The following is a 25,170-nucleotide window of genomic DNA, read 5'->3' as shown; positions in this document are numbered from 1 at the left end:
GATTCAAATCTTCAACCTGTCAGTCTTTAGTCCTGCTGGCCCAAGGGTTTAAACCCACTGCGCCAGCAAGCAAGAGGGCTGCGGAGGAGCTCCTCCTTCATGGCTCCCTATCAGCTTGCACTTTGGGGTGGAAATGGTGCCCCTGCTAGCTAATCTTGGGTCTGCCCAATTTATTCCTTGTCCTCTTCCTTGATTCGCATCTCAACAAACAAAGAGAAGGGAGTCAGTCTGCAGCCGCTGCTGTTAGGAGTTTTTATTGTTTCTGTGTGGTTTGTCTCCTCGGCCTGCGCTTCCATCCTTCGCCTCTCCCTCTGGATCCGGGGTGTAGATGGAGGCCCCCTTTCCCCTCCCGGCCACTGAGCCCAAAGCCCCAGAACTCCTTTCCATTGTCAGTCTCTGAACAACAATAATAATAATATCCCTGGCTTTCCAGGACAATGACTCATCCGGTCTCTGTGTGTAGAAAATTAAATATAATTTATGCTTTGCTAATTGAAATCAAATATAAAAATTCAATCTCCTGCGTGCTGAGAGTGCTGACATTTAAAGAGAGGGGAGGCGCAAAACAAAATCTAGCCGAATGCTTTCTGAGACGATGACTTCTTCCAAAGACCGGCAGGGTCCTTGGGGCACAAAAGCAGCAAGTGGGACACTGTGGGAAGGGGTCAGAAATGGGCGGGGGTCCCGGGGGGGGGGTCAATGCACCCCATGCTCCGCGGGTCTTGCTATGGGGGAGCTGCTTGGCTTCTCTCTGGATGGAGGAGTCTCCCGCCTCCTGGAACAGGGGCCGGTTCCTACCATTTAGAGGGCAAGAGATCGGCACACCAGCTCCACACTTTGTGTTAGGGAGGCAAATCAGGATGGAGGGATTCAGGGTGTCCCTTGGCACTGAGCAGGGACTGCATTGGAGAGACCCCTTTGGTTTCCAGAGCCTTGCTTCCCATGTCCAGAGTTCAACCCGTATCAAAAATAAACCTCTGAAAATATGGTGCAGCAGCAGGATGGGTGAAATGGCTTGGCTCTTCTTCCTCTCCCTTCCTTCATCTTCCTCACTCCCACTGATAGCAGCACGGAGTGGGTCATGGCCCCAAAGGGCCTTGCTTCTCCTTCCTCCTCTTCTCATTCGCTGGGGCTCAGCTCTACCATAGAGCCCTTCCCTTGGCTTTGCCCTCTGGCTCCAGGGTCCAAGGAAGGAGGCAGGCAGGGGATCAAGGGTCAGTGGGGGAGATGTCCTTTGCCCCCTTGGCAACCACAATCCTTCAAGAAAACAACCCCTCAATCATGGCAGCAGAAGCATCGTGGTCCTGGATCCTGGGTCAGGAGGAAGGACCCCTTCCCCTTCTTTGGGGGAATCCCTGGAAGGGAAAGAGAGAGGCAGCTGAGGTGGAGGAGAAATAGAAGAGACCTCACAGCCCCCCTTTGTTGCATGGCTCCCACCCTTTCCCCGTGGACCCATGCATTGGGGGCATCAACATGGCACTCGGGGGGTCCCCTCCCTTGGCAAGCCTGGGTCTCCTCTCTCCTTGGCTGAAGCCAAATGGACTCTTTTCCCAAGGAAACCTTGGACTCAACACGGAGCCTTGCCATTGGCAATTATTTCCTTTAAAAAAAAACCCTCCTCCACCTGGATTCATTAATCATTGTGAATTAAACTTCATAACGTGGTTCTCATTTAAGCAAAGGAAATGACAGTTTAATAACATGTGAAACAATTTAAAGCCAGCCCTGGTGCATACTTCCAATTTTCATGTAGTAATAATTCTGTGAAAGTGGGGAGGGGGCCGTTGTGGGGGGGAGAAGGAGAGTGTTTTATGTCAGAGCCTGGCTTTACACCTAATTGAGCTAATAGGAGCTGACATTTACTTCGGCGGAAACAAACGCTCCTGCCCTGCGGCCGGCCTCCTGCCATATTTGACAAATGCATTTAGCGCCCCACGCCTGGTGGAGAGCCCCCCCCCAAACGGGGAACAAGAGACCCCTCCCCACACCATTGTGGGGGGAGGGCTGCCTTGTTACTGGATTTTGGTGGCATTTCCGGCATTGAGTCTTCTGAGGATGATGGATGCTCTTTGCGCCTCTGTGGTTCTGGATGAGAAAAAGGGGGCCGTAGTTGCCCAAAATTAGACTGGGCCAAGAGAGATAGGAACAGGTAGCAGTAGAGTTCTGCTTGGGTCCCAACCTGAGGATAGCACCCAAATGGACAGAGGTGGGTATGGCTTTCTAGTCTGCCTTTAGGGAAACTGAGAACAGAAACAACAAGAATGGAAACAGAGTTTAATAAAAGGCCAGCCAGCCTTGGGTCTTCTGAAGCCCTGTCTCTCCTCCTGGATCCCCAGTGGGGATGATTTGGGAAGTGTCCAAAGGTCTTACCTCTGGAGAGGAGTCTCCTTTGCAGCCTGGAGGTCCTCACTTCTCGCCGTCTTCCTGCTCCCACTGGAAATCCTGGCCGGTCATTTGGTAGAACATGACGTTGAAGGGCTTGTAGAACTTGCGTAGGCGCCGGATGACCTCAGGGTCAATCTTGGGGTGGGTCCGACCCTTGGATTTGCCCAGGCAGCGGGGAGCAGAGGCACTGTCCTCGGGCCGCCGGAGGCAGGGGAAGCCCTTGGTGCTGTTGAAGTGGAAGTAGGCCTGGGTAACCACGCGCTTCAGGCCCAGGAAGTCCTGCACCTTGGCCATCTCTCCAGCTGGGTCAGAGATTAGCTGCTCGCCGCTGACAAAGTGGATCTGGGAGAGCGGGAAGTACTGCAGCCAGCTCTCTAGGTGCAGGGCATAGATCCCAATGCGGATTGCACTCCAGGAGGCATCGATGAGACCCAGGGTCCGGTTCTTGAAGGCCAGCACCTCAAAGGTGGGGATCTCAGGCTTCTTGGAGAGGGTCTGTGTGTAGTCCGAGATGGCCCGCGTGACAGGGTCCCGCACCACCACCACCAGCTTGGTGTCCTTGGCCATGGCATGGATGCGCTGGGGAGCCTCACTGGTGACAAAGTAGCTGGGGGTCTTCTCCATGGTCAGCTGCCCCTCCACCGTCCTGGGCATCAAGTCCCTGTAGACAGAGAGATTGGTCAGAGACTGCAGATTCCCTTTGTCTCCCCAATGGGCCAGCTTTGGCTGAGTGTCACAGAAACCCTGGCAGGGCTTTCAGGCCACCATTGCCATATGCCACCTGGCCCCGGTCACCTTGTGGGCATTAACACTGGTCCCTGGGAGCCGCTACACTGCCCGTTTGCCAAAAGCATATGTAGTCAAAAGTTAATTGACAATAAACCTGTCCCATACCTGCCTGAGCAGGCCGCCATCTGCTCAATTAAGTCTATTCACTTTGGAGCCTTGTACCAAAGTGGTACGTTTAGGATTACACAAGCCCTTTTTGTTATGATGACATGCTTTTAAATGTCTCCGCTAATAAAACTTAATACAGAGAGAGAGAGAGAGAGAGAGATCCCTTGCCTCTTGTCCTATAATTAAATTTATTTACTATCTTGTGCGCAAGGAGGGATGACTTTTCTTTTATCTCTAATTCACACGCTCCGTCAATAATTAACTGCCGGCGGGTTTTGAGGTTCCCAGGCAAGAAGCGTTTCCTTCCTTCCTTTGCCAGGAGGAAGGAGGAGGAGAAGCTGGGAAGGAGCGAAGGAGGAAGGTTCTTCTGCCCCTTGGGCTTTGGAACCAGCGGCAAGTGAGACGGCCTCAGTAGCCACTGAGGAAGGAGCCACACAGGGACCCTTTGGACCCCTCCTTGCGGGGTCTTGGTGGGACCCCCAGAGTCCAGCTGCCCCTCCCTTACTGTGGCCCATGGAAATCAACTTCCATCCCGCTACATTTTGTTGCACCTTCAAACCCAGATTATCCTGTTTATCCTTTCACCTATTGCATGCATAGCCTAACCTTGTGCTTGTTTCTCTTCCTGGGAACAGGGCTATTGTAATTCCCAGCCTTCATGTCAATTCTGACTTATGGCAAACCTAAGGTAACCCTCTCATGGGGCTTTCCTGACAAGAACTGCCCAGAAATAGTTGCCTTTGCCTCCTCTGACGATGAGACAGTGTGCCTTGCCCAGTAGGTTTCCATTGCTGAGCAGGAACTTGTACCTTAGTCCAGTACTCAACTTAGCCCTGCATTGGTTCTCATTACAGCATTGTCCCAAATGGAAAAAAAAAAAAAAAACAAGGAGAGGGAAGAGTTTTCTGGCCTGCAGAGATCAATGCCAAGGGTTTCCAAAGGAGTGGGTAAGGGTCTCTGGGTGGCATCCTACAAAGAGGGGAAACCCTCTGCTCCCACCGGAGACCCAGGAGCCCCTGGTAGTGCAGTGGTTTATATCCTTGTGCTGGCAGGAGTGAAGATTGAGAGGTCTAGGTTCAAATCCGGGGAGAGCACAGATGAGCTCCCTCTGTCAGCTTCAGCTCTCCATGCAGGAACATGAGAGAAGCCTCCCATAAGGATGGTAAAAACATCAAAACATCAAGGCATCCCCTGGACAATGTCCTTGCAGATGGCCAATTTTCTCACACCAGAAGCGACTTCGAATTTCTCAAGTCACTTCTGACACACACACACACACACACAAAACAAAAACAAAAACTCGAGACCCAAAGGAAAGGGACCCCCATCCCGCCTCATTCTCCTGGCTTGCGCGTCTCATGTTCTGCCTCCGTAATTGCCTGGCTTTTCTCAATGGCAGTGCCCTCCGCATATGCATCCCAGGCAGCTGGGTGAGGAATCTAAGGGGATTGAGCCGGCCCACCATTAAAGGCAGCAATCTGCATGAAAACCAAAGTCTATTTGCTGTAAGCCCCGGAGTCAAATCTCTTGTTGAATTTGCTCAACAGAAAAGAAAGAAAGGAAGCAGGGGGAGAGGGAGAGGGGGAACCCACTTTCTGGTGGAATTTGCATCGCTGTAATGTCTTGTAAATCTCTTTCTGGTCTCCGAATCCATATTCAAGACCGAGAGCATTAACATTGAAATGTTGTGCTTAATGCTGAAAATAATTTTAATCTCTCCAAAGCCCTGCCACCAAAGCGTGGCCTCCAATCCCTTTGAATAAGCAACGGCAGGAGCCCGGCAGCAGCTGCCGCACCGTAATGGGTGCATATTGCGCTAATTCCCCGGGGGGCTTTAACCAACCTTAAACACGGCTCATAAAGGGCTTTGCAAAGGAACATCATCCGGCTCCCCATCTGCTGCTCCTGGAGAGGAACGGATACCAAAACACCACCCAACAAAGCCCTTCTTATTTGGGACGGGGGCTACATGGAGGGGAGGAGATTACTGGGGTCCCTGGGGTCCTCTTCCATGTTGCTGAGTTTAGGAATTGGGTCTCAGGACCTGGGAGAGTTCTTCTAAAAGGCAGACAAACTTGGAGTTCTGGGGAGCTCTCCAAGGTGCTGAACTCCAGCCACCAAAGACATGGAGAGATCCATTCAAATGCAAATCAGTTCTCTTTCTGGGTTTTACTTCCAACTCTAAAGCCCCCGGTGGTGCAGTGTGTTAAACCCTTGTGCTAAAGACCAGTAGGTAGGAGGTTCGAATCTGGAGAGAGCATGGATGAGCTCCCTCTGTCAGCTCCAGCTCCGTATGCGGGGACATGAGGGAAGCCTCTCACAATGAAAATCCAGGTGTCCCTTGGGCAACATCCTTGCAAATGGCCAATTCTCGCATACCAGAAGCAACTTGCAGTTTCTCAAGTCGTTCCTGACACAGGGAAAAAAGGTTTCGGCTCTTAAGTGATCTCCATGAGGCTGAACTCTGTCCTCAAACTATAGATATCTCTGGGTTGCTGTGAGTTTTTCAGGCTGTATGGCCATGTTCCTGTAGCATTCTCTTCTGATGCTTCACCTACATCTGTGACTGGCATTTTCAGAGGTCTGCTGGAAGTGAGGCAAGTGGTGCATGTGTGTGTGTGTGTATCTGTGGAATGTTCAGGGTGGGAGAAAGAACCCATTGTTTGTTTGCAGCAACTGTCAATGTTGAAATTAGTAATCTGATTAGCATTAAGTAGCCATGAAGTTTACAAAGTCAATCAGTGAGGTTATCTGTAGAGGGTATCAGAGGATGGAAGTTGACTTTGCAGCTTCATGTCTACTCAATGCTATTCAAGTTGGCTAATTGAAACATTCACACTTGCTTTAAGCAGACAAGGGTTCTTTCTCCAACCCTGGACATTCCACAGATACACACACACACTCACACATACACTGCATTTGCCTCATTTACAACAGACATCTGTAGATGCCAACCACAGATTCAGGCAAAATACCATGAGAAAATGCTACTGGAACATTTCCATACATCCCAAAAAACTCACAGCAACCCAGTGATTCCGGCCATGAAAGCCTTTGACAACATATAGATACCGCTTTTGAAGTACAGACCAAAACTCAGAGTGGATTCACCAAATGTCTTGACAAACATTAGGAACCCCCCCCCTCCCATCCCAAGGCCTTCTCCATGGTTCAACTTGACCCCTGTCATGGAAAGGCTGGGTCCTAAAGGCCCTTTTGTGCCACTTTGGTGGAAGCATTCACTTATTTTTAAAGGACTCCACCCCCCAGTGTTTCCAACAGAGGCTTCCAAGGCAGTTAACACATCAAAAAAGATAAAGAAAATCTGTGTTTAACATCAAAACAATAGCTACTAAATATTGCAAAACACAGCAATAACTACAGAGAAACAGCAGGGATGAGATAAATCATGCAATAAAAAGGCTCGGGAGAACAAAAGGTGTCCGTGTCCGACACCTGGTGAGAATCTGCCAGATGGGGGGCCCTCTTCCCTCCCCCTTTCTTCCTCTCTCTCCCCCTCCCTTTCAGACTTTCCCTTTTTCTTTCTTTCTCTTTCTCTTCTGCCATCACTTAGCTATCCTGAAAAGGGAGCCCTGGCCCAGCCATTCAATGTGCCAGTCATAGAATCATAGAATTATAGAGTTGGAAGAGATCTCATGGGCCACCCAGTCTAACCCCCTGCCAAAAAGCAGGAAAATTGCCTTCAAAGCATCCCTGACAGATGGCCATCCAGCTTCTGTCTTCCACCATCAACCAAAAAATCATTTCTGGTTTCTGCAAAGCACTAAAAAAGTGTCCCAATCATCTCTTTGGCCCTCAGAGGAAGAAGGTGGATGCACCTAATGTACTTACTTACTTAGGTGATTCCTCGTTGGCCGAGTAGGATAGTCTTCCAGGATCAGTTTTCTGGTGGATCCGTAGGTGACTGTGGAGCCCTGTGGAGCAACTAATGTACCATGGAGCCAACACAGCCAGGCCCAGATTGGACTCAAAAGGAGGATTCTTGTGGTGTTCGCTCTGAGACCATTTACTTCAATGGACTGTGTGACCTTCCAGATGATACTGGATTGCAGTTCCCATCAGGCCCTGCCAGCCAGTAACATCATAAAGGCCATGATGAGGTTCTGAACATCAACTGGCAGGTTTCCACCAACAGCCAAGGGACCTGGAATCCCCTCTTGAGAATAAGTAGGGACAGAAGTCCAATAGAACAACTACGGGCCTTTCCTCTACAATGGCTTGGTGTTGTACAGGTGAAAGGGCTCCTTCCCTTCGAGGATCGTCTCCTCCCTTGCTCTTGTGCTCCTCCATCTAGCTCCTCCACCCACTCATTTCCAAAGCTCTTTCCTTCCTTGCAGCCCACTTTGTTTATTCTCTTTCAAAGTGTGACTTTACCAGCAGGATTGTCTGCTAGCAACAGAAATATGTATGTTTTAAAAGGAACTTATGTGTGTAATTGCACTTTAATGAATAGATGGAGGAATTGGTTGTGTCTGGTGTCTGGGAAGGGCTCTTCCCTGAGCTACATGAGGATGCTGCCACAACAAAGCCACCTTTGCAGCCCCCAAGAGGCCCTCAGCCTCACCGTCACCTGATCGTCCCAATGACACAGGAGATCAGAGCGGCTTCTGATACATTGCAGCCAAGCAGAGGCAAGGAGAGGCTTCTCTCATCTGGCTCACTGTATGAGCCCCTGGGATTCTGGGAAAAGAAGAAGGAGGAAAAGAAGAGGAAGGAGGAGGAGGAGGGGTGGAAAAGGAGCCCCTGCAGAGGGCAGAGTCATCTCACAGAGGAGCCAGAAGAAAGGCAGAACTCAAAATATTTGCACAATGCAAAGATACACAGGCGGCACACAGGCAACCCTGCTGTCACCCCTTTCTCCAGCTCCTGCTTCTTTTCTTTGCACCCCATTTCATAGAATCATAGAATCAAAGAGTTGGAAGAGACCTCATGGGCCATCCAGTCCAACCCCCTGCAAGGAGCAGGAATATTGCATTCAAATCACCCCTGACAGATGGCCATCCAGCCTCTGCTTAAAAGCTTCCAAAGAAGGAGCCTCCACCACACTCCGGGGCAGAGAGTTCCACTGCTGAATGGCTCTCACAGTCAGGAAGTTCTTCCTAATGTTCAGATGGAATCTCCTCTCTTGTAGTTTGAAGCCATTGTTCCGCGTCCTAGTCTCCAGGGAAGCAGAAAACAAGCTTGCTCCCTCCTCCCTGTGGCTTCCTCTCACATATTTATACATGGCTATCATATCCCCTCTCAGCCTTCTCTTCTTCAGGCTAAACATGCCCAGTTCCCTAAGCCGCTCCTCATAGGGCTTGTTCTCCAGACCCTTGATCATTGTAGTCGCCCTCCTCTGGACACATTCCAGCTTGTCAATATCTCTCTTGAATTGTGGTGCCCAGAATTGGACACAATATTCCAGATGTGGTCTAACCAAAGCAGAATAGAGGGGTAGCATTACTTCCTTAGATCTAGACACTATGCTCCTATTGATGCAGGCCAAAATCCCATTGGCTTTTTTTGCCGCCACATCACATTGTTGGCTCATGTTTAACTTGTTGTCCACGAGGACTCCAAGATCTTTTTCACACGTACTGCTCTCGAGCCAGGCATCCCCCATTCTGTATCTTTGCATTTCATTTTTTCTGCCAAAGTGGAGTATCTTACATTTGTCACTGTTGAACTTCATTTTGTTAGTTTTGGCCCATCTCTCTAATCTGTCAAGATCGTTTTGAATTCTGCTCCTGTCCTCTGGACTATTGGCTATCCCTCCCAATTTGGTGTCATCTGCAAACTTGATGATCATGCCTTCTAGCCCTTCATCTAAGTCATTAATAAAGATGTTGAACAGGACCGGGCCCAGGACGGAACCCTGCGGCACTCCACTTGTCACTTCTTTCCAAAATGAAGAGGAAGCATTAGTGAGCACTCTCTGTGTTCGTCCACTTAACCAATTACAGATCCACCTCACCGTAGTTTTGCCTAGCCCACATTGGACTAGTTTCCTTGCCAGAAGGTCATGGGGGACCTTGTCGAAGGCCTTACTGAAATCCAGGTACGCTACATCCACGACATTCCCCGCATCTACCCAGCTTGTAGCTCTATCGAAGAAAGAGATCAGATTAGTCTGGCATGACTTGTTTTTGATAAATCCATGTTGACTATTAGCGATGACTGCATTTGTTTCTAAGTGTTTGCAGACCGCTTCCTTAACAATCTTTTCCAGAATCTTGCCCGGTATCGACGTGAGGCTGACCGGACGGTAGTTGTTTGGGTCATCCTTTTTTCCCTTCTTGAAGATTGGGACCACATTGGCCCTCCTCCAATCTGCTGGAACTTCTCCCGTTCTCCAAGAACTCTCAAAGATGGTTGCCAATGGTTCCGAAATGACTTCCGCTAGTTCCTTCAATACTCTGGGGTGTAGTTGATCTGGCCCTGGGGACTTGAACTCATTAAGAGCGGCCAGGTATTCCTGGACGACTTCTTTCCCAATTTGGGGTTGGATGTCCTCCAATCCCTCATCCACTCCATCTTGCTGAGGTTGAAGACTCTCTTTTTGTGAGAAGACCGAGGCAAAGAAGGCATTAAGTAGTTCTGCCTTTTCCCTATCCCCTGTCAGCATTGCCCCATCTTCTCCGCGAAGAGGTCCTATCGCCTCCTTGTTTTTCCTTTTTTCTACTGACATAAGAATAGAAGCCTTTTTTATTGTTTTTAATGTCCCTGGCAAGTCTGAGCTCGTTTTTTGCTTTAGCCTTGCGGACCTTTTCCCTACAGGTGTTTGCTATTTGTTTGAATTCTTCTTTGGTGATTTCTCCCTTTTTCCACTTCTTGTGCATGTCTCTTTTGTGTCTTAGCACAGTTAGAAGTTCTTTGGACATCCATTCTGGCTTCTTTGCACTTGTCCTATTTTTTCTCTTTGTTGGCACGGTTTGCAATTGCGTCTTGAGTATTTCACTCTTGAGAAATTCCCATCCATCCGTAACTCCCTTGTCTTTTAGTATCTGTGTCCACGGAATGCTGCTCAGTGTTTCCTTCATTTTTTGGAAATCAGCTCTCCTAAAGTCCAGAATGCGGGTTTGACTTGTCTTAGTTTCGGCCTTCCTTTGTACCTCAAATTGCAGGAGCACATGGTCACTTGCCCCTAAGGATCCTACCACTTCGACCGCATCGATCAGGTCTTCCGCATTTGTTAGGATGAGATCAAGAGTAGCCAATCCCCTTGTTGCCTCTTCTACCTTCTGGACCATGAAATTGTCTGCAAGGCAAGTGAGGAATTTGTTGGACCTTGTACTCTTGGCCGAGTTTGTTTTCCAGCAAATATCGGGATAGTTGAAATCGCCCATGACTACTACATCTCTTTTCTGTGCCTGTTTGGTCAACTGTTGGCAGAAGACTTCATCAAGTTCTTCCTCCTGGCTTGGGGGTCTGTAGTAGACGCCTACAACGACATCTTTTTGAGTCCCAGTTCCCTTGATTCTTATCCAGATGATTTCAAGCTGGTTTCCCAGATTGCTGTCTTGAATCTCTTCTGCAGCATAAGAGTTTTTGACATATAAGGCTACTCCGCCTCCTCTCCCCTTTGTTCGGTTTCTGTGAAAGAGGTTATACCCCTCGATATCTACATTCCAGTGATAGGAGTCATCCCACCAGGTTTCAGTGATCCCTATGATATCATATTTGTGGTGTTGTGCTAAAAGTTGGAGTTCGTCTTGTTTATTTCCCATGCTCTGTGCATTAGTGTAAAGACATGTGAGCCCCTGGGATCTTCCCTTGAGCTGTTTAATTGGGATTATTGTGCTTTTGGTCCTTGGTCCTTGTTGTGTTTGTGCAGCCCTCCGTTTAGCCTTCTGGCGATTCCCAGACATTATGGGTAAAGTAGTGTTCGCAAGGCTGTTGTCCCCCTGCCCCGGTGGACCTAGTTTAAAGTGCGTCTAATGAGGTTTGCGAGTCTGTGAGCAAAAAGGTGTTTTCCTACTTGTGTGAGATGCACCCCATCCCTTGCCAGTAGGCCATCCTCCTGGAAAAGCAGGCCATGGTCGAGGAAGCCAAAGCGTTCCTCCTGACACCATTTTCTAAGCCAGTCATTGACCTGTACTATTTTTCTGGCTCTTGTGGGTCCGTGTCTTACAACAGGGAGGAGGGATGAAAAGACCACCTGTACATTACATTCTTTTAGCTTTGTTCCTAGAGCTCGAAAATCATTTGTGATCTTTTGAAATGTATGCCTTGCAGTATCATTGGTTCCTACATGAATCAACATGAGGGGAGGACGGTGATAGGGCTTGAGGAGCCTGGTGAGCCTCTGAGTGATATGGTGTATTTTTGCCCCCGGTAGGCAGCATATTTCTCGAGCCATCCCATTCTGAGGGGACCCTCCTCTCTGTTTCTGGGGCTGAGAGAAGAAGCCACTGGCCAGTGGCCGGAGTCTCAGGGACAGCATTGCAAGAAAGTATTCAACTGGAAGTCTCCTCCTGCATTGTTGCACTTGAGAAACTGCAAGTCTCTTCTGGTGTGAGAAATTGGCTGTCTGCAAGAACATTGCCCAGGGGATGCCCAGATGTTTTGGTGTTTTACCATCCTTATGGAAGGCTCCTCTCAGAGGGAGCTCATTCGCACTCTCCCCGGAGTTGAACCTCTAGAATCATAGAGTTAGAATAGACCCCATGGGCCATCCAGTCCAACCCCCTGCCAAGAAGCAGGAAAATTGCATTCAAAGCACCGCTGACATGGCCATCCAGCCTCTGTTTAAAAGCCTCCAAAGAAGGAGCTTCCACCACACTCTGGGGCAGAGAGTTCCACTGGTGAACAGCTTTCACAATCAGAAAGTTCTTCCTCATGTTCAGATAGAATCTCCTTTCTTGTAGTTTGAAACCATTCTTCCATGTCCTAGTCTCCAGGGTAGCAGAAAACAAGTTTGCTCTCTCCTTCCTATGACTTCCTCTCACATACTTATACATGGTTATCATGTCTCCTCTCAGCTTTCTTTTTCAGGCTGAACATGCCCAGCTCCTTAAGCCACTCCTCATAGGGCTTGTTCTCCAGACCCTTGATCACTTTAGTTGCCCTCGTCTGGACACAATCCAGCCTGTTGGTCTTCAGTCCTGTCGGCACAATGGTTTAACCCATTGTGTCACTGGGGGCTCTAGTCCTCCTGCGTGACCCACTTGCAAGGAAGGCATCCACCTCTCTGTTCCCCAAAACATCAGAGGGCAGCTGCACTCACCACCATTAATGCACCCCAGAGCTCTTGGAGGGAAGCGCACCATGCAGCTGACCCTCAGACGCGGCAGGAGCCCTTGGGGGGGGGGGGGCTTCAGCCTCCATCCAAAACCCCCAAAGAGGAGCTTCCCTTTGCAAGACTCTTTCTTGCTCACCTGAAAGAGCGATGTGCCACAAAGCACAATGGCCGCTTCTCATGCACACGCATACACACACACACCCATGTACATGTCAATGGAGTGTGTTGGAAAGCGTTACCATAACAACCAAGGTGCTAACATCAGCTGCAAACTGATAGGATCAGAAAAGGCAGAAGAAGGAAAAGAAGGGAAAGGAAGGCCTAAGTTGCTACAGCAACTGGAACATAGATTTGGAAAAAGGTGTCTATAGGGAAACTGGGGTGTGTTGCATGGGCCACTGGTAGCCAAGGGCTTCCAGCACAGTGCCCTCCTTGTATGGGCTGCCCCTCCCCGTGCTTTTAGATATATAATTCTCCTTGGAAGGAATCCGGCCCCAAATTTGCTCCTCCAAATTGGGTGGAAACTGCCCTCTGCCGTTCTATGGAGGTCCCTCTGAGCCTGTCAGGTTCAGAGAGAAGCACAACGAGCCAAAGACTTCAGCAGACTCCCTTTTGATTGACTCCTACCATTTTGCTGCACCACTGAAGTGTGTCCTCAGAACAATCTTGAAACAAAAAGCTTTCAACATTTTCAAACAAAGCATTGTGATTTGCAATGCATGTGCCCGCCGACTGCCAAACTTTAGCCATGGAAATTGTACAGAGGAGGAAGGCAAAGAGGCAAGTGTGGGAACTGACAGCCATCACAATCAGGAGTGGGAAAGGGGCTTCCCAAAGGGATGGGAGGCAGAAGAGATGGGTGGTGATGGGCCCAGGACAGGGTGTGTTTGTGGTATTTGTGAGCACTTGACCTCAAATCCGCTGCGATGCTCCAGGCACCTTGAGATCAAGAGCCTCGTGGCTCTCAGAGATCCATTGTTAAGAGTTTTCAAAGCTGGCTGGCTTCCTTTGTTAAACCTCTAAAGAGCTTTGGATGGGGGCAAAATCATCTTCGGGCATCAGCTGAGAGCAGTGCGTCTGTCTTTGTGTGTATATATGCGCTGGAATCGTGTTCTTCCATTCGGCACCTTCCTTGGCTTTTATTCCACGCTCTTTCCCCCCATGCGGCTCCATGACTCTCTCTTTGCAGATGCCCCTTTCTTATCCAGCTCAAAGCTTTTCCTCCCTATTGCTCCTCTCAGGAACGTGAGAGGCAGATCTGGCCGCACTATGAAGTATGAGAGGTCTTTATGGGGAAAGGGATGGTTTAGGGATTAGAGAGTTGGGCAGGAAAAGAAGCCAAATGTTGGCCCACAATGATGGGGCCCTTCCTACTCTGAACACCTAGTAGCCTTCTTTCCCCATGAAAAGAGGAGTCCTCACCATCGTATTAATATTTCCACCATAGGAAATACAAAGTCGCAGAGACGGAAGTTCATGCCAACGCACAAGAAATATTGATTTGCTTCAATTGTGCCATTTAGTCCGTTCTGGCCCCACCTCAGGAGCCGGCAATGTTTCTGAAAAGAGAAGGAAGGAAGGAAGGAGGGAGGGAGGGAAGGAGGGAGCGTGCCAAAATGGAAAGTTATAAATATAATGCCATGGCTCTCCATGGCGAAGGGCCGCGTTCCTCTCCGGGGGGCACCCACTCCCTCCGAAAGCTGCGCGTGAGAACTAATGGCCCTCGGAGCAGAGCTGCCCAGTCGGATCAGCCTGAAAGCTTTTAGGAGGAAATCGGTAAATACACTCAAGCCCCTGGCCAGCAGCAGATGTTGGATGAAGATCGTGCACAGAGAGCCCCAAAAGGAGATTCCCCTCCCCACGGCCCCCACCTCAGCTTCAGCAGCAGCGGCTCAAGAGATGGAGACTCTTAAGGCAGGAGGGCAGCTCAGGCCGAGCGGAAAATGGAGGAGGGGTGTGTGCATACTTTCAGTATGGCCTCCCCATTCTAGCTAAACTGAGAAACATGTTCCTCCCAAGAACACAGAGAAGCAGGGGATCAACTTGCTTTGCTTTTTGGAATCACAGAATCCTAGATTGGAAAGGGACCACAAGGGAACAACCAATTGACCCCTGTTCTACCATAAAGGAAGGCACCATCCAAACCCAACAGATGACCATCCAATCTCACAAGCGTTAGAAGGTTCATGGAGAAATAGGGCTATAGAACCCTAGGACTGGAAGAGACCACAAGGGGCCATCCAATCCATCCTCATTCTGCCATAAAGAAAAACACCATTCAAGCCCACCCAACAGATGGCCATTCAATTTCATAGGCATTAAAAGAATCCAAGCCCGACAGATGACCATCCAACTTCATAGGCATTAGAAGGTTCATGGAGAAATAGGGCTATATAATCCTAAAGCTGGAAGAGACCATAAGGGACTATCCAATCCACCCTCATTCTGCCATAAAATAAGACATCATCTAATTCCTCTTGACAGATGGCCATCCAATTTCCTCCCGTGAAGGAGACTCCACTAGACTCTAAGGCAGCCGCAGATTCTATAACAGTGGTTCCAAATGTTTGGTGTGTGGACCACCAGTGGCCGCAAGAACTAAAATAAGGCCTGTGGCCTCCCCATTACTATACTGTTGCAACAAGAGTGACTGGTCTTGCAAAACCCCTCTTAAAGTGCCAAGGCTTATTAAATATTTTTTTGTGGGTGAGCAGATGGCGACGACTGAATGGCATATGTTCTGCATCAGAAACTAGAGTTGATGCGGTCAATCCAATGCATTTTCTGAATCAGCACCCCAAATAACCAAACCGAATCCAAAAGCTGACCAAAAACTGATTCATAACCCTTTTGGTACTAATATTGGAGAGTGGTCCCTGGTCAAGTGGTCCCTGGTCAAAGTGGCCCCTGGTCAAACAAAGGTTGGGAACCACTGATCTATAGTCAAACCCTCCAAGGATAAAGGAAGCTGGCTGTTAGGAATTGTAGGAGTTGAAGTCCAAAACACCCAGAGGTCTAGAGGGACTCCCAGGACCTGATACTCTTTGTGAGGTTCCTGCATCTATCATCCAGGCCCAGAACTCATGCCAGAGACAGAAGCAGCCAGACAACCAACAGTAGTCTAGGAGCAATGTAGTTGTTACATGCTGGACAGAGGCTTTTCAGGGCTCTGGGCAGATAAACTCCTCTTCTCTGGAGCCCAGCCACACGGATGTGATGTCCCCAGATAACAGGCTGTCTATCTATTTATCTGTCATTAAAGCCATAGCGCAGACCCCTGTCTGGGGCTTCCAAAAGTGCAAGAAGCACGTCAACAGCATTAGGTTAGGTGCCAGCCTTTGTCTGCTGATCCGGGAGGCAAGTCACTCAAAATCGGGCACCAAAGTGCCCCCGCTGCCTCTCCTGCAGGTGCCAAGGCCGAGAGTCGCTCATTAGGCATGCAAGAGTGGTAATTCCCCATCATCCGCCTGCGGGGGAACTGGCCATCTTATTATGCTGGGCACTTCTGCCTCCCATAATTGGCCAGTGATGGCCCCTGGACCTCTGCTGTTCTGCAGGGACCGTACTGGCAGCAAAGGGGGCAATCCAGAGGCAGTAATGCCAGACTGGGCACTGGACGAGGTCCTCAAAGGGCCTTCGCTGCCAAGACATAAGGGCAATGTCTGAGGGCAACCCTATTTCCTTCCCAAACCCAACAGCAGGCAAAGGGTGGGTGTTTGTAATCGCGCTGAGGAGATGACAGTAACACAGACAGAGTAGTATTTGTATAAGTTTGTACATTTAATCAGATTTTTTTGCCGTTTTCAGCAAGACGCGGACTCTATCCCTGTCCAAGGCATTTGGTTCAAATCAGCAGAGACAGAGAATAATCAAGATTTATGACGCTCATTCCGACTCCGGATCACACTCTCAGTGCGGCTGGAGAGAGGCTCAGCTTCCTCTCTTGGAGCCGGATGAGGGTCCTCCTGGACTTCAACCCCCCCAATACTGGTTTAATGGCCTTGGGCAAACTGTCAAGACCCCCCCCCCCCAATACACACACACATACAGAGCTGCTGATAATGGCAAGACAGGCCCTTCTTTTCACAGCTCTCCCTCCAAATGTGGAGGGCACTGTGCCAGGAAGAAACAATGGGTCAGCCCCAATTCCAGGTCTGTGATACTTTAGGGAGGAGCCTGAGAGAAGTGGGGTAATCCAGCCCAACCATACTCTCCAATTGTTTTGATAAGAAGCACAAATCTCTTCTGCTGCTAAGGAAACGCTACCTTTTCCTCCACTGTTCTTCTGCCAAGAAGCACTGATGTGTGAATACAACTTTGGCACAAGCCACACCAGAGGAATCAATTGCGTGCCAAGGAGACCCAGCAAAGCTTTCTAGGCAACCAACTGCTCTTTTCCAATGGCCCTTCCCACTCTTTCTCCAGGAGGGCAGAAAGGGCCTCGGAGAGGTCAAGGATCACTCAACCAAGACCCCCAAAGAGAGGTGATGGGTCTCCCAGGGTTAGCTGTGGCCATAACAGACTTTGGGTCAAATGGAAAACTGTGCTGTTGGCCCAGGTGGACGCCGGGCACGAGGAGCCCTGTGTCACCCTCCTCTTTGCCTTGCATTTAAGATGAAGGGGGTTCTCCATTGTCTCATGGCACACCCTGCAATGCACACACATTCACACAGAGATGCTGGCAATGGTCCCAGGCCAAGCCTCCAAGGCAGAAGGGACCCACTTGGTAAACAGAATTAGTGGCTCTGCCAGGAAGGCATTGCAGGACGATTAGCATAAATGCTCAACGCAAACCAATTAGCACTCTCTCTTTGTCAGCTTATCCCATGTCACTGAGCACAAAATTGGCTTCCCCTATAGAGTCCAGCATCACCCAAGCGCATCTCAAGCCACCTTCCAAGGAGCTGGGGGATCAAGAGGAGGAAGGGGGGACACACAATGCCCCACTGAACCCCATGGAAGGGCAGAAAATGCCTTTATTCCAGGGCCGGAAGAGGAGGAGATAGAGGAAGTAACATGTGTCACAAAGATGGAGGGGAGGGTAATGTGGCCTTGAGTGGGAAGAGTTCCTGTGAGAAGGACTCAGGTGCCTTTTGGGGCCCAACCTGAGCCAGACTGATAGTGCTGCCAAAATGGCAAATGTGATCCAAGCCCACAACATTAGGAGAAACCCAGCAATCAGCTGGTGAGGAGCCGCTCTGTTCCTGCCTCATCTGGACTCTCCCATCTGAAGGAGATCAGAGACAAAGTGAGAGCAGCCCGGACTTGTTCCTTTTTAGTTCATACTTTGCCTTTCCTGCAGAACTGGGATTCCAGCCAATGCAAAAAATGGAGATAAATACAAATCCGAAACAGATCAGGACATAACAAAAGACCATTGTTAAAGCAGGATGTTGCAGGACGGGAAAGCAATTCTTCTGAGGAGGAGTGCCTGAAAGGAATGGAAGGAAGAAGATTCAGGGAGACGCAAGGGGGGATGGCGCTTGTTGCAGAGGAAGGGAAGCGTTCGCCCCTTCCTTACTTGGCTCCTCTCTTTGCTTCTCTGCTACTCCAAAGGGCAGCAAGATAGACACAGAGTGGGAAGGAGAGGAAGGGGCTTCCAAGTGGGGAGAAACTAAGTCAAGGGGGGAGGGCAACTGGAGCTGTACCCTGCACTGCAGACCCTCCCTTGAGGGCCATCAACTTCCATGTCTGTTTGGCTCCTCTATCTGACATGGGGCCCCACAGAGGAGCCAGAAGGAGGGCCCTCAAGCAGGGAAGAGGGTTGGGGGATTGAGGGGGTCCTCAGTCTGGAAATAACCACCTCCAAGCCCCATCTCAGGATTCTCAATGGGAGGAGGGGCTTTGGGAACATAGGGCAGGTCGAGGGACCCTGGAGCTGGTCCTCCTTCACACCAGGGAAATATTGAGTGCAAAATCCAGACTTTATCCTGAATGTTATAAAGCAGCCATTCCACTGTATGAGAGAAGATTCAACCCTTTAAAAAACCTGGAGCTGCACCTGCAGGGAGCCTCTGGGCTTTATAGGGCCAAAGGAATGACCAGGAGATCCTTTGTTAGGAGTCCCTGGATCCTTTTCCTTTCCTCCTCTTCCCTCCAGGTTTGGAGCATAACAGGGGAGACTGGGGAGGGGGGGTTCAGCCCAGTGCCAATTATCTATCTATCTATCTATCTATCTACCTATCTACCTACCTACCTACTTATCTCATGTCAGGAGCGACTTTCATTGGGAAACTGGAAGTCGCTTCTGGTGTGAGAGAATTGGCTGTCTGCAAGGACATTGCCGATCGGTTGCCCGGATGACTTGATGTTTTACCATCCTTGTGGGAGGCTTCTCTCATGTCCCTGCATGGGGAGCTGGAGTTGACAGAGGGAGCACATCTGCGCTCTCCCTGGATTTGAACCTACAACTTGTCGGTCTTCAGTTCTGCTGGCACAAGAGTTTAACCCATTGCGCCACTGGAGGCTCTGCCAGCAACAACAACAACTATTATTATTATTATTATTATTATTATTATCCGCCTTTCTTCCCATAGGGCTCAAGGCAGCTGGGGAGAAGAGAAGGCATTGTGGAAACTGGGAAGGTTGTGCACTGGGCTGCTCTTTGCTCCCACAGCTGATGGCAAAGCAAGCTCTGTGTCACATGCCAAGTCTCCTTATCACCATCAAGGCTATGAAGAAATAAAGGTGCTTTGGGGGTGTTTTGGGGTGGGGAGACGCAGGTGCTTCTTCTTTGCAAGTCAGTCTAGCTGGGAAAGCCAGAAGCACCGTCTTGGAGCCGTGGGCCTTGGCTCCAGCCTCCTCCTGCAAGCCTTGATTAAAAATAAGCCTCCCTCCATTGTGGAAGCTGCCAGTCAGCCCTTCTTTGTAGGTGGAATCTATTTTTTTATATTTTTAAAAAAACGTCTTCTGTAAAGATGCTCAAGTCTTTTTGACGGTTAGCAGCTTGCATCCCGTAACAAGAAGAAAAGAGAGAGAGAGAAAAGGAGGGGGAAAGAAAGAGAGAGAGAAAGCGAGTGTGCAGGGCGTGTGAGGGACTCAGGGGAGCTAATTGGGGCCAGGCTGCCCAGATTGTGGGTTGCCATCAATAAGCCATGCGCAGTGTCAACACACAGCCGCCGCAGATGAGTCAGGCCGCCCATTTATGCGCCTCTCCAACTGGTGGAGGCAAAGACTTTCCACTCTTTATGCTAATGAAAGGTAATTGAAGAGCTCCAGTCAGGCTTGCACTTGGCCAAACAAAGACAGCCTCCTCCCACGAAGGAAGGAAGCAAGAAAGAAGAAGAAGAGGAACAAGGCGGCAGCAAGCGCAACCACGTCGCTGCCGCCACCACCTCCTCCTCGGTGTCTCCGTTGCTGCTTAGCAAAAGCCACGGAGGAAGAGAAAGGAGGAGGAAGAGGAAGGAGGCCTCTCTATGAAAATTAGCCCTCCGACTGGGAGCCAAACAGTGGCGGCTAATGCACTTCTGGACGAGAGCTGCACGCTATTCATAAGCATCAGTGTCGGGCCCAAAAATAACATTTTTAATGGCATACTCTGAGTGTAAACAGCCCCTGCTGACTCAGAAGCAGAAAACTGGGCTTCGGAAAGCAGCAGCAGCTGGTTCCTCTCAAACAGGAACCACATTTGGAGCAAACACCCCAATAAGGAGGAGGGCATTCTCCTCCTGCCATCTGCTTGCCTTGAAGGGAATCTGTGGGCCTGGGCCAGCAAGAGAGGAGTGGGCACTAGCCCTTATGGACCCATCCTGTGAAATCCCTTGAGTCTTGATCTGAAGGGGCTGGGAAGAGGTTATCTATGCCTCGCAACCACCCAAATCTCCCTAGGTTCCTTCCTTTCCTCTCATAGACAGGAGTGGAACCACCCCCCCAGTACTCCTGAAATGGCCAGGTTTCTTTTTTTTTCCATGTCAGGAGCGACTTGAGAAACTGCAATTCGCTTCTGGTGTGAGAGAATTGGCAGTCTGCAAGGACATTGCCCAGGGGATGCCCAGATGCTTTGATGCTTTAACATCCTTGTTGGAGACTTCTTTCATGTCCATGCATGGGGAGTTGGAGCTGACAGTGGGAGCTCATTCATGCTCTCCCCAGATTTGAACCTCCAGTTTGTCAGTCTTCAGTCCTGCTGGCACAAGGGTTTAGCCTGTTGTGCCACCGGGGGCTCCTTGATGGCCAGTGGCCCCATGGCTTCGTGAATCAACACACAGTTTCATGGGAACCACCCTTGGTTCTGCAAGAGCTCTCCAAGGTCCTGAACCCACAACGGAGAGCTCTCCTAAAGCCAAGCATCATGGGCTTCCCCTCCCAAAGTGAGAGAACCCTTCATAGCCACTGCCTAACTCATCAGGAATTGGGTTTATTTCACTGTTGAACTTTCTCATTTAACATTCCTAAATCCCCATAAATATGTGGGGCATCTCACCCATTCCTCACCTCCTTTGGAATCAAACAAGCAAAGATTTTGGTGTATTTTAACCATGTTGTGCCCCGCCTTGATCCACAATTAGAGACTAGTAATAAATTATTATTTGAAACACAACAAGATTAGTACACAGCAAACAAGATCACTATGCTGGTTGTTATATTGGATCACACATTGGACACTTCCCACATGTCTAGGACTATGTGATGTATCGGCAAATAATGCGTGCAGATCCCAGTAAGGTGGCCTTTTGCAGCTGGCAGATGGTAATTTTGTCAGCACTGATTGTGTTTAAGTGCAGGCCAAGGTCTTTAAGCACTGCACCCAGTGTGCCGATCACCACTGGGACCACCTTTACTGGGTCTGTGTGTACTCTGAAGCCTAGGCATAATGCAATTAATCAACTTACACCTACCCACCCACACACACACACATATATGTTTAAAATCCAATGTATGGACTTGCTGCTTTATGTTTGTGTGTGTGTGTGTGTGTTTGCTGTGTCCTGATCTTCTCCCCAAGTGTGCTTTCTGTGTGTTCAATGAGACGAAGCTTTTTCTGGAATAAATTACCACCTGGCTGCTGAGAAGAAGGTAGGAAGGGTGGCCCAGAACATTTCAAGCTAAAGTTAGCCTCAACGGCAACAACTTGTTCAAATATTTTTGGGGTGGAGGCTTGCAAAAAAGGGGGGCTCCCAACAATCGCTCTCTCTCTCTCTCTGCCCAGCAGCAAATGTTCTTTCTGCGGAACACATAAAACGAAAGCAAAATAAAATGAAAACATAATGCATAATAAAAGTATAGATATCCACAGAGGAGAGGAAAGGTATAAAAGCAGCTCCCACCCCCTCCACACTCACAACCCACACTTTCAGGCACTGGTGGAGGAACACTGCATTTGCAAATCAAGTCCTTCTCCTCACTGGAGTGTTGTGTGGTTTCTGGGCTGCATGGCCAATATGTTCTAGCAGCATTTCCTCCTGATGTTTCACCTGCATCTGTGGCTGGCATCTTCAGAGGATCTTCTGAAGAAGTCTCAGAAGCAGGTGAAATGTCAGGAGGAAATGCTGCTAGAACACATTGGCCATACAGTCTGGAAACCATACAACACTCCAGTGATTCTGGCCATGAAAGCCTTCAACAATGGGAGCTTTTTTCCCCATGTCAGGAGAGACTTCAGAAACTGCAAGTCGCTTCTGGTGTGAGAGAATTGGCCATCTGCAAGGATGTTGCTCAGGGGATGCCCAGATGTTTGTTTTACCACCCTTGTGGGAGGCTTCTCTCATGTCCTTGCATGGGGAGCTGGAGCTGACAGAAGGAGCTCATCCATGCTCTCTATGGATTCGAACCTCCGACCTGTCAATCTTCAGTCCAGCTGGCACAAGAGTTTAACCCATTGCACCACTGGGGGCTCCGTTTGGGAGCTGAAAGGACCAGGGCCCAGCTATCATTTCCCCTGTGGGGCTAACAGAGGACCAAGAGCAGCAGTCCTGGGCACTAACTAGCTTCACAGCTGGATAGTAGTAATCATCATCATCCACTGACAGCTAGAGGATGATAGGATCCCCATCCTTACCCAACACTGAATGGTTAGTCCCAGCCCCAAGTCATTGGAGAAGGAGGGGAGCCCATAAGTTCTACTCCTCGATGGTTTGCCCTCCTGGCCCCATAGCTCCCCCCCTCCCCCCAGACCCTATTCAAGAACTCAGGGCAATTGTTCCCTGCCCTTCCCCAGATGGGGCCACTTGCTCCTTCGTTTGGCTGCCATGGGAAAAGGAGATGAGAAGGCTTGGTGTTGCTGGCTTTGTGCTGCTGGTGAATGGCATCTTTCCTCTGGAACACACCACAGATGCACATCTGCCTTCTCCTGCCAGTCCCCTCTTTGAGGAGGTGTGATGGGAAAGACCCAGGAGCCTTGCTTGATCTGCTGCTCAGCCCAGGGACCTGCAAACAGGTCTCCTTCCCTCCTGCTTGCTGGGGTCCTTCCCTTCCGTCAGGGGCTGATAATGTCACCTCAAAAGGAACAGCTCCTGCTTAAAGATGAGGAGGCCTCTGAGCCAACATGCTTGCTCTCTCTCTTTTACTGTCTCTGCCAAACAGGCTTTATTATCTTTCTCTCCAAAGGGAAGAAAGGGTTCTGCGGCATCAACATTGGTGCGCCCTCCTCCCTTTCCCTCTCCTTCTCTCCACTCCCTTCCATGCTGGAACTTTCTCAGGCACTGGGCCCAAAGGGGGAAAGAGTGTTGGCATGCAAGAATGGCACAGAAAACAGCCAGGAGGCAAATGGCAGAGTGGCCTTTGTGTGTTGGCAGCAACACAAGCACCACTCCAGGGCACTGGGTTCTATTAGCCCCCTGTTCCAGCCAAACAGGGCAGGAGCCCTCTCCCTGAGTGTTTGGAGGGCCAATCCTGTGACGAATGGGACTGGGGGGACTTCCAACTCTACTAGATGGGGTTAGACCAAAGCACATTTCTAAAAATTTGGGAGAAAGGAACAATACAGGATTCCCACATGCATCCCAGGTTGGATGATCTCCCAGAGACTCTTTGGAACAGCACAACCAGTGGTGAGGCATCCTGGGTGTTGCAATCCAACATAATTGACTGCCTTTCAAAGCAGTTTTTTATATATCATGTCAGAGGCAAATTAGAGTCGCTTCTGGTGTTAAAAGTATTGGCCATCTGCAAGAACATTGCCCAGACAATGCCCGGATGTGTTACCATCCCGTGGGAGACTTCCCTCATGTCCCTCCATGGGAAGCTGGAGCTGACAGATGGGAGCTCACCCTGTCTAGCGGATTTGAACCACCGACCTTTAAGTCTTCAGGTCAGCAGTTCAGCCAGCACAAGGGTTAAACCCACTGTGCCACCATGGCACCTTCGAAGCAGCTGAATGCAGGAAAAACATGGACCCATGTTCTGATATTACAACAAAAATACCAGCCTCTCCCTGCAGTTCCCAGGTGCAAAAGGGCACTGTTTCTCTTTAGACCTCATCCTTCCCACCAGTAGCTCTTTTTGGGGTCTTTGGAAAGGACCCCCAAGAGACACATCTCCTGCAGTGAGCATGCTCGCATATACAAACATGGGAGGGGAGTTGCTCAAGAGCCACGAAGAAATCCCAACATACACCCCTCCCCCAGCAAAGCTCCATTGGATTTACGGTTCCCTTTGCTAGGGCCTGGGCACCTCCTTCGCTGCCGTAACGTGGCCATTACTAGGGCGATTTAGCAATAAAATGTGACTGACTTCATTACTGGCAAAGAAAAAGCTTGCGGCAGCTCTTAAATCACGGGCTGGTGCACACAGGCAGGGCAAGGGGCAGGCAGGTGCCCCCCTTTTGCATGAAGAGAGGAGGAGGCCCCACAGCTTCAAAGGCAGCAGCGTCTAGTGCTGCAGACCCCGGGACATCTTCACCAGACGGACCTTGGACTCACATGTCCCTCCTAACCCAAATACACTCAGACTTTGGGCTGCTCTGCTCCTTCTGCCTTTCAGGACCTCCCTTCAGTGGTGTCTTTCAGGAGAGGGGTTCCTGGAATGGGTTTGTGCTTCAGGAGTGGCCACTCTCCTCTCTGGACCAAAGGAAGCTAAAAAGGTCCTTCTGAGTGTAAACAGAGTGTTGGATGTGCAAAAGGCAGGGAGAGGCCATGTGGAAGCTTACATGCAAAGCTGAAACTGGTATCATCCCAGCATGGCCCTTGACTTGATGGCTTCAAGAGCCATGGAAACAGCAGCCCCAGACTGTGATCTCTTTTGGAAGGGTCTGAGTCTGGTCAAGTCTCACCCTTTCTTTCCAAGCTGCAAGCGGTTTTGCTCATGGCTCAGGCTCTGCTGGAGACAGGCAAAGGGCTGACTTGGGGCAGGGGGGGTGGGGTTGCTGGCATGTTCAATCTGCCCAATCAAAGCCAGGGCCACCAGCCCCACCAGCACTGGGTAAAGAGGAGCCAACTGGGCTGCTGGTACAGGGAAGCTCCCAGAAATAGAGGATGTGTCAGCCAGAGCTCTTTGGAGGGCATGAAGCATAGCCATTAGCTAGGCTCCTTCACTGTGATGCCGAGGGAGGTTGCTTTCCTGCCCCAGGAAGAAACGAGGCCAAGGAAAAGAGAGCATCTCCTGCCAAGAAGTGAAAGACTCCAGAGCAAGGCCATCCCCTCTCTCCAAGAACAGACAGTTCTCTGGAGCAACAAACAAAAGCCATTTCTGGCAGCAAAGGCTTTCAG

At 49.8% G+C, this 25,170-nt stretch overlaps 1 protein-coding gene across 1 annotated transcript in view; it reads right to left on the bottom strand.

The window, feature by feature from the left end:
- Positions 1-238: 238 nt before the first annotated feature.
- HS3ST4 (heparan sulfate-glucosamine 3-sulfotransferase 4) overlaps positions 239-25,170 on the bottom strand; it is a 68,556-nt gene continuing 43,624 nt past the window's right edge. Inside the window, exons 2-3 of the mRNA XM_060786429.2 lie at positions 2,371-3,046; positions 239-1,355 (exon numbers count right to left, since the gene is read on the bottom strand). Coding sequence (XP_060642412.2) covers positions 2,407-3,046 — 640 coding nt within the window. The 3' untranslated portion in view covers positions 239-1,355; positions 2,371-2,406. The remainder of the gene's footprint in view (positions 1,356-2,370; positions 3,047-25,170) is intronic.

Source organism: Anolis sagrei, chromosome X (genome assembly GCF_037176765.1).
Source record: "Anolis sagrei isolate rAnoSag1 chromosome X, rAnoSag1.mat, whole genome shotgun sequence".
In the NCBI taxonomy this organism is placed as follows: domain Eukaryota; kingdom Metazoa; phylum Chordata; class Lepidosauria; order Squamata; family Dactyloidae; genus Anolis; species Anolis sagrei.
This window is presented reverse-complemented; position numbering and strand designations above follow the sequence as displayed.